This window comes from Mus musculus, chromosome 15 (genome assembly GCF_000001635.26).
Source record: "Mus musculus strain C57BL/6J chromosome 15, GRCm38.p6 C57BL/6J".
Taxonomy (NCBI): domain Eukaryota; kingdom Metazoa; phylum Chordata; class Mammalia; order Rodentia; family Muridae; genus Mus; species Mus musculus.
The window spans coordinates 81,793,222-81,802,617 of record NC_000081.6 but is presented as its reverse complement, the minus strand read 5'-3'; the positions used below and the strand labels follow the sequence as shown (position 1 = coordinate 81,802,617).

The window sequence follows — 9,396 nt, the reverse complement described above, 5'->3', positions numbered from 1 at the left end:
CGGCAGCAGCCAGGCCTTCCCTTCTCGCTGCTTGGCAGGGCGGACCTGGCCTTGTGCCAGCTGCAGCACGTGGAGCCACAGCACCAATCCTCTGACAGAGAACCCGGCCTGTTATCTAACTTTGCAAAGGGAAGTTCTCCCCCAGTCTGGGAACCATAACCAGGGCTGCCAGATGAGAACGGTGAGAAGAGCTCCACGCCCACAGCAAGTGAGCACAGGCACATGCAGGGAACTGGGGGGGGGGGGGGGGGGCTGGAGGCCCAGGCTCAGTGGAGAGCAGGGCACATGGTGCAAATCAACCTGGGCTGGAATCAAGAGGGAGCCGGAAGAAAGGATGATAAGAGTAGACCAGCATCCCAGGCATCTGAGCCCAAAAGATGATGTAATAGCACCATGCATTCGGTTCATGTGGGAGCGTGTGAGTCCCAAGGGGTTGGGTATGTTTGAATGTATATGTGCCGTGTGCATGAGCCTCACAAGGTGTGTAAGCGTACATGTGGGGTGCATAGCTGGGGCGTCATACTATCTGTCCAACTTGAAGCCTGTTCTTCAAGTCTCTGGTCTCTCAGAAAGGGAAGAAGAGGAAAATAGGTCCCTAGGATGGTCGTTAAGGTGGGCACTACTGAAGCCGGGCGCGGTGGCACATGCCTTTAATCCCAGCACTTGGGAGGCAGAGGCAGGCAGATTTCTGAGTTCGAGGTCAGCCTAGTCTACAGAGTGAGTTCCAGGACAGCCAGGACTACACAGAGAAACCCTGTCTGGGAAAAAAAAAAAAAAGGTGGGCACTACTGAAAAAGGACAGCCCTGCCAACTTGATTCAGGCCTGGCCTAAGTGACAAACCTTGCTTTGCCCATCACTGAGGTTTAAGTGGCAGTGGCCACCTGCTATAAACTCTTCCTTTCCTTTTTCCCACAGGTGCACTGTGATTCCCCAGGACATTGACTGTGGATGGGTGAAGTCACACACTTGCATGTCCTCAGCCTTCCAAGAGTGGAGCCAGAGAGGTCAGACTTAGGCAGAGATGTCAGGCTGCAGAATCTAGAACAAGCCAGCAATTGATTCTGAGGCTCAACTTCAAAACTGAACACAGTAAGCTCCCTCAGGCCTCCTTCTGCAGCTCAGACACCCTGGGGCAAATGATAAGCTCTTGGTTTTCTGTCCTGTGCCTGATCTCACAGATCCATGGCTGTTTTCCCAAATCACATCTTACACAGAGCTGAAAAGGTTCCCCAACGTCTGCTGCCCCAAGTCTTTTCCTCCTGAGTGATCCTCCTCAGATTAATGAAATTCCATATTATATATTACATAATCCACAGCGCCAGAACTCACTCTGGAATCAGGCAGGCACTGAACTTGTGTTCTTTCTGTCTTGGCCTCTCAAATGCAGCCATTTGAGGTTTGTCGGACCAGGCTGGGCCAGGCTTCCTTTTTTTCCCCTCCCAGTACAAGAAAAGGGCCTTGTGCACGTTGGGCAAGTATCTCTTGTTGTTGCTGTCATTTTTAAAGACTATAATAGCTATGGATATGTGTGTGTATACATATATTACACATACACACAAACACATATATGTATATATTTTAATTGTGTCTAGAGAGTTGGCTCAGCAGTTAAGAGTACTTCTTGTTCTTGCAGAAGACCCAGGTTTGGCTCCCAGTAGCTACATGGTAGGAACCTACCTGGGTAGCTCACAACCACCCTCACTACACTTCTAGGTGATCCAACTCTCTTTCATGGTCCCTGCAGGCACCAGGCACACACATAGTACACATACACACATGCAGGCAAACACTCATATACATGAAAATAAAACCTATTTTTAATTATTATCTTCATGTATTTATTTTGTGTGTGTGTGTGTGTGTGTATAGGTGCACACTCCATGGTATGTGTGTATAAGTCAGAGGACAGTTGTTAAGTTGGCTCTCTCTTTCTACCTTGCTGAGTCCCTTGTGTAAAGCTTGGCAGCAAGTGCCTTTACCCCACGCCAGATCACCAGCCAGAGCCTTGAACTTTGATCCTCCTTATGTGGCTTCCTGAGTGATGAGATTATAGGTGTGCAGCACCATGCCTGGCTGCTTCTAATTCTAGCCTTTGTACATGTATTTGTGTGTTTATTTGTGTGTGGGGCACTCACATGCCACGGTGCACATGTGGAGGTGAGAAGGCAACTCATGAGAGTTGGTCGTTTCCTTCTACTGTGACTTTCCATCCCAGGGATTAAACTGAGGTTGTCTGGTGAGCTGTAAATGCCTTAACCTGCTGAGCCCTCATGTCTACTCTACTTTTAATTTATGTATAGAAACCTCAGTGCATGGATCAAAGCTCAGAACCTTGGGAAAGCTATACTTTAAAATTAGTTTCTTCATTTTCGTTATATGAATGTGTGATGTGGTAGCAGAGGCCAGAAGTGTGTTGGGTTCACTGGCATTGGAGTTACAAGTAGCTGTGAGCTGCCCCATGTAGGTGCTGAGAATTGAACTTGGGTCCTCTACAAGAGCAGAGTGATAGAGTTCTCTGGAGGAACAGAACTGATAGAACAATATATATATGGGACTTATTCGAATGGCTTACAGGCTGGGATCTGGGTAGCTTAGCAATCAGTGGCCGTCTCATGACCAGAAAGTCAAGGATCTGGTGTTCTGTCCTGAGAGACTGGATGTGCCAACAGTTTCAGTTTGATGCTGGAGTCCTGAAGGATTCCTAAAGACCTGCTGGTCTTCAGTCTACATTGGAATCCAGAAGAAGTAGGCTCTAATACAATTGAAGGAATGCCTCAGCAACAGAATAGGTGAACTTATCAGCACAAACAAGGGTAAGCAGGCAAAAAGCTACCAGAAGGTGTGGCCCAGATTCAGGGTGAGTCTTCCCACTTCAAATGATCCAGTCAGTAAAGTCTCTCACAGGGGTGTCGATCAGCTTGCATTTGATTCCAGATGTAGTCAAGATTAGCCATCTCTCCAGCCCCTGCCAAGTCGAACTCCACAGCATTTGTTTCCCTGATTCTTCTCCCTCATTCTTCTCATAATAAATTTAGTGTTTTTATTTAACCTTCCAGTGTTTCTTTTCGCAAATATGTACTAGTAAAATTTCAGTTAAATTTTTTTGAACACTGTATGTTTCAGTGAGCACAAAGGGAACTCTCTCTTCTGTTCTCTGTGCCAGCAAGGAGCCCTGGCCAGTCCCCCTTTGCCCTGTACCCGGGTCGAGAATGAGGTGGGAGCTGGAGTTCAGGCTTGAGTTGTACTGTGATTGCAAACTGAGGCTGACTCAGGCTGGGCTGGTGCATTGACTCATATAAAACTGGCTTAACACAGAGATAGAAGCCAGGATACTTTTAATCCCAGCACTTGGGAAGTAGAGGCCAGCCTGATCTATGCAGCAAGTTCCAAGACAGCCATGATTACATACAAAGACTATTTTTTTTCTTCAAGACAGGGTTTCTCTGTGTAGCCCTAGCTGTCCTAGAACTAGCTCTGTAGACCAGGCTGGCCTTGAACTCACAGAGATCCGCCTGCCTCTGCCTCCAGAGTATCAGGATCAAAGGTGTGTGCCACCACTGCCCGCTGAGAGACCCTATCTTAAAAAACAAAGAGAGAGGAAGATAGATTTGCACTAGCAAGCTTGTACTGCTTCCTTTGCTGTGGATATTCAGCAAGGGCCCTCACCAGATGATACTGAACCAGGTCATACTTCTTGAACTTGGAGGCTTCAGAACCGTGGGACAAGTTATACTTCCATTCTTTACAAGTTACCTGGCCCCAGGCATCCCGATCACAACAGGAGATAGATTAATGCCCCATGTATGTGGCACCGGACTAGACCTTGCAAACAGTTCAGAGCTAAATGACAGACCTAGTGAAGCCTTACCCATGCTCAGTGCACGCTGACACCCTCTCCTTGTACTCAAGGGTTCCAGCTGGCAGTGTCACCAGTGATCAGGCACAGTGGCTGGGCACAGCAACAGTGGGGAGGAGGTGTGGCTAAGTGTGTACCTGGAGACATTTGGAGGGGCCTTGGGCAAGGGTTTGGGATTGCCGACATGTTCAGGGTTTCTGGACTTAGAGGTCTAAAGCCCTCAGTAGATGGTCTAGGTCTATTGGTTTTTTGGTTGTGAGCCTAGCCTTTAATGGCTGAGCCATCTCTCCAGCCCGGTCTGTTAGTTTTTTAATCAGTGTGCTGACACCATCCCTGTACTTTACCCTTCATTTTTTCCTCTGACTTATTTGTCCTTGTTCACTAACAAGGTGTTTTTATGGGACAACAGATAACATCTGTTCAGAGGCAAGCTGTGACCCCCACCTGGAGGTCCTTCTCAGTAGAACTTGGTTAAGAACTTTGATGGTCTTCTGTTCTCCCCTTGGCCAGCATGGTATATTTAACTTCCAGGCCCCAAAGCAATGTCAGAGGGGCCAATACAAACCTGCTCATGAATCAGGTCCAGTTGCTCAGGCTCCTCTTTCCTGAGTCTTGGGTGTTTTCCCAGAAGGCTGCACAGGCTCCCCGGGTTGAGGACTATTAGATGTTTTGGCAGAACCCTCAGAGGTCTTCACTGGAGAGGCACATGGCTGCCTCCAGGTCCTTGGCACCTGTACCTGCCCTAAGGAGCAGCCAGAGAGTGCAGGAGCTGGTGCCATGTCAGTGCGGTATCATGCAGGCCAAAGGCAGAAACAGACCCACGTTCCATCAGGGCCAGCACCCTCTGCATGACTATCAGACGCTCTGAACATGCGGTTTCACTGGTACACGGAACTGCAGGTGTGAAATAAAATAAACAGGGGAAACGCAGGGTAGTAAGTGCCTACTGATTGTGATGTAGAAATCAGGCTGCAGACTCTCTTCAGTCTTGTATCCCTAGGATCTGCATGGAGTGGGTGCTCACTTGGGTAATGCTTCCTAACGTGAGCCAAATAAAGATCAGAAGAGAGTAAAGAGAATTTTAAATTGGGTTAATTCGGCTCCTTTGGTTTACTGAAGTCTTCTTACTCACTTTGATTTCCTGGGTTTAAGGAATGTCCCAGTGCAAGCTCATGCATGTGCCCTACAGCCCAAGAACAGGCGTGTGGGTTTTGTTTTGTTTTTCCTGACAGGGTTTCTCTATGTAGCCCTAGCTGTCCTGGCTATAGACTAGGCTGGCCTCTAACTCACTCTCTTCAGACACTCCAGAAGAGGAGGGCATTTGTTCCCATTACAGATGGTTGTGAGCCACCATGTGGTTGCTGGGAATTGAACTCAGGACCTCTGGAAGAACAGTCAGTGCTCTTAACCACTGAGCCACCTCTCCAGCCCCTAAGTCTTCCTTTTTTTTATCCCATCATTTGTTAGTTTGAGTTCCTTCTGTATACCTGGTCTAAATGACTCCTGTCTTTAGGGAATTTGTAGGTCCAGGGCCTTTGCTCCCAGGCCATACTGTCCTGCAGATTAGAGCTAACTAGCAAGCAAGGCATGGTGGGTACACTTATAACTAAGTACTCCGAGACAGGATGGTCCATGCAGGTTTGAGTTTAGCCTGCAAAGCAAATTCTAGGATAGTCATGGCTACAAAACAAACAAAACCAAAAACCAAACCAAAACAAAACCCACTGTCTCGGGGGAAAAAAATTCCCGGCCAGCCAGGGCTCTATAGTGAAACTCTGATGAGCACTCACTGTAGACCGAGTACACTTCAGGAAATTTAAAAAGCACTGCTGTGAGACTGGACGCCCAGTCCTCTTTGAAAGTTGAGGAAACTGTTGGGTGTGGTAACACAGGTATATAACCCCAGCATTCAGGAAAACAGGCAGGGACAAACATTCAAAGCTGGTATCATCCACTGCTACATATTAAGACTTGTCTCAAAGAGTTTTTTAAAAAGTTGACAAATCTTTCCTATATAACCTTGGGTCTCCCTAGGGCTCAGAGGATCAAGGTTGCAGTCTAGATCACACTGTGAAGCCTGGCGTGACCCCTTACCTTCCTGGACAGCCCGTGCCCAAAAATGGCCCAGAATGCGGAGTGGCACATGATGGTAGAAGCAAGAGGCACGGGCAGTCCCACAGAAAGTGCTGTGAGCAGGCAGGCAGTTGTGAGGAAGCTGCCAGACAGAGCGTGCCTTGCAGGGCCACTTGTACAGAGCACAACTTGTCCTTGCTGTGGAAGTGCTGCTCAGCTGGGTCAGCTGGGTCTCCATGTGTACACAGGGCTATTGCCCCTCAACCCCTGGAATGTCTGCCCCAGGCACAGCCAGCTGGGGCTAGCTCTGTCCCAGGAGCCCTGGTCCCCTGAATCCATGCAGTAGTTGGGGAGGAGCAGGAGTGACACCTGGGGGACAAGAGTCATAGTGCACACGTATATTCTATAGAACAAAGGCTAAAAGAAGCAAATTTCTCTCATTTTATTTTAAGAAGGACAAAAATTGTTATTAAAACATCTACATTATTATCAAGATACTAGACCTTATGATATTTAATATTAAAGTGTGGTATTCTTAAATTTTAATACAGACATTTTTAAAGGACCATTAGATTGATTACTGCCCAGCTGAGAAATGCAGCATTCCCTCCCACTACCCTCACCCCATGTCTACTGTGCAATCTTGTTCTTGCTCCTAGGCCCCGCTTCAACCCTGAGCCTTCCAACCAGGGGCCCTAGAGGGGTCACATCTGATTAACTACAGTCATCATTTAAGATGTTTTGCTGTCCCCCCACCCCAGGTCATCCCTATCATTCTTCTCTTCTCTTCCATGGGGGGGGACATAGGTCTAGAATGTAAGGGAGCCCAGATCTCAGGGACCCCTGGACAGACGAACAGTAGAAAAACCCTGGATTCATTCTTCTTTGGTGGGAAACAAACACGAAATGACTTCCTTTTCCTGAGCACACTGGTATTCTAGACATGGATCTGTGGGAAGCTAGCAGTCAGAGCAGGTGTGGGCCACCCTGCCTTTTCTGCCCCAATCATCTGAGCCACGGCTCCAGTCTCAATGCCCTAAATAACCAGATGACCCCATAAGCACTCAAAATTCACAAGGATGTCTGCATTTTTTTTGTGTGCCAAATTCTTTATCTTTAGCCCTCAATAGAAGAGATTCCTTGGATACCACACACATATATAATATTATATAGAGCGATATATTTAATACCTGTGTATATATGCATCACAGGGGCGACATATATACACACTAAAACAAGGCTGGTGACAACAGACTGCAACACCACGGGTCAGGAGAACAAGTGTCATCCACATTCACGGCCATGGCCCCCACCTTAGATGTGGTCTCCCCTCCCCTCCAGCCACACTGCCAGCAGCCAAACTCTGCAGTGCTAGCCAGCTGGGGTCAGGGAAGAGGGGCAGGGGAGAGGAGACGGTGCATGCCATGGTTATCAGGAGAAGGTTGGGCAGTGGCAGGATGAGGGGTGGGTGGGTGGGTCCTTTATGCCCAGGTGCCTATCACTGTGCCCTTGAGCTCTAGCAACCCTGGCTGGAGGAGAAATAGGAGTGTCTTCATTCTATCTCACTCCTTGATAGCCTTAGTTTCTGGTTCCTTCTGGGGGGGGGTGCCCCACTTCTTGTGCCAATAGGGTGGAGCATTCTGGAATGTCTTGGGTAGCCAGGGGAGGCTGTGTCTACCTGTGGGGGTGGGGGAAAGGTGCAGACATACTTCAGAAGATAAAAGAGGCCTTGGTAAAAGGGGGCATGAGCTGGGGGGGGGGGTGTCCGCTGGGGTCCTAGGCAGCCAGCAGGGTTGAGCATAGGGTGGAAGGGGCTGGGATAGATGGCCATAACAGTATATCTGGGTCTTTTAGAGAGGACCACAGAGGGTTCCCAGGAAAGAGAGGCTATTTCTCATAGTGGCCCATGGAGCCTAGGCCGCCTTCCCACTCTTCATATTCCTCAGAGCCTCCCCACGCTTTGCACCTTGTCAGAACCTGAGCTCATGGTGCCTGTATTCTGCCACTTGTCTGTGACAGCTCTTGAGGATATAGCCTCCATTGCTTACCCCAACATCTCCCAACATGGAGCTAAGAAGACCTGCTTGTGTCTCAGCATCCCTTCCCCAGGTCCCAGGGATGTTGCATGGGACTGAGGAGCCCAGAGGCTCCAGCTACTAATGGGTGGGGTCTCTGACCAATGTTCACATCCCAGTTCTGTACCAGAGAGGGCTAAAAACCCTGGGCAAATCACTCCTCCTGTTAGAACTCAGTTTTGGTTTCTGTAAAATGGGCTGTGGGCTGTGTTGACTCCAAGGCTGAGGTACGGTCTACAACTGTGGCTCACAAAGGAGAGGCCCGGGCAGGGGGTGGTTGTTAGGAGCACCTAGACTGTTTAATCTAGCTTCAGATTATCATCTGCCTTAGCCCTTGCCCCTTTCGCAGATCAGGAAACTGAGGCCCCAGGTGGTAAGTGACCAGTATAGTGCTCCCAACTCCATCTCATGACTATACTTTAAGCTAGGCAGGGCCTCCTGCCCTGTGCTGTGTCCTGATCTGGCCCCAGGGAAAGGGAGAAGAGGAAGGTAGAGAAGGAAAAGGACCTCCTGCTGCACATTCAAGTGGGGACCCCAGGCTCCCCAGTACTGAGCTTTGGACCCATTTAGGAGCAGACAGAATTTAAAGCTGTAGGCTGAAGCTGGCCAGGCCCCTCCCTCTCCAACCAGGAGAACTAGAATTGGGGAGGGTCTGCCCCCATTTTGACAGGCCAAGGATCCTGGGACCACTTGGGGTTGCAGTGTATGACCTGGGTATACACACCTGGGGTACTGGGGGTGGAAAGGATGGACAGGGACCCAGCGGACTGGCGCCTGCCTGATGGGGTAGTCCCCTGCCCCCAACCCACCCCCGACCCCAAGACTTTGCCATAGCTGAGACCTGGCCCTACTCCCCAGTGGTGGTGGTGGCAGCAGTAGCAGTTGCAGCAACAGGGGCATCTGGGGTGGCACCAGTGGTGTCCCCGTCCTCTTGCAGCAGGAAGTTGTATTTGCCGAAGTCATCATCCCGTGGACACAGAAGCATGTCCTTGCGGGCCTTGGCAAGCTTTTGCTTCAGCACCTCACGCCGGTCCAGCCACTCGTTGAGTTCCTCTTGTCCATGGGCACAACGGCACTTGTCTCCGTCTGGGCAGGCCTTGCCCTTCTGGAGCCTGTGGGTGGCAGAAGGCTCACTGCCTGAGCTCTATGCCTTCCCATCTTCCTAAAATACACTTCTCCCCAGACGGTTCTGGTCCTGGCTCAGCGAACCCGACAAAGTAGCACTCTCTAGGATCTGACCCAGTGCTGTGGAGGAGGGCTAGAGAGAGGCCTGAACCCACCCCTCCACCCTGCCCACCCCCAGGACTGCACTCATCTCTAAGATACGCCAAGTCAAGAGACGGAGCTGGGCCCAACGCCCTTGTCCTCGGGCCCACCTGCTCCCTGCCCTC

At 49.8% G+C, this 9,396-nt stretch overlaps 1 protein-coding gene and 1 long non-coding RNA gene across 3 annotated transcripts in view; one reads left to right on the top strand and one right to left on the bottom strand.

Annotated features, from left to right (window-relative positions):
• Positions 1-4: 4 nt before the first annotated feature.
• Gm17597 (predicted gene, 17597) lies at positions 5-1,827 on the top strand. The gene is made up of 2 exons (NR_155271.1): positions 5-208; positions 917-1,827. It is a non-coding gene; the product is annotated as a predicted gene, 17597 (long non-coding RNA).
• A 4,521-nt stretch (positions 1,828-6,348) lies between these two features.
• The window catches only part of Zc3h7b (zinc finger CCCH type containing 7B), a 51,172-nt gene continuing 48,124 nt past the window's right edge, over positions 6,349-9,396 (bottom strand). The window contains exon 23 of one of the 2 annotated variants that reach the window (XM_017316520.1): positions 6,349-9,117. In XM_017316520.1, coding sequence (XP_017172009.1) covers positions 8,853-9,117 — 265 coding nt within the window. In that variant the 3' untranslated portion in view covers positions 6,349-8,852. The remainder of the gene's footprint in view (positions 9,118-9,396) is intronic. The other variant, NM_001081016.2, reaches the window with a different exon arrangement.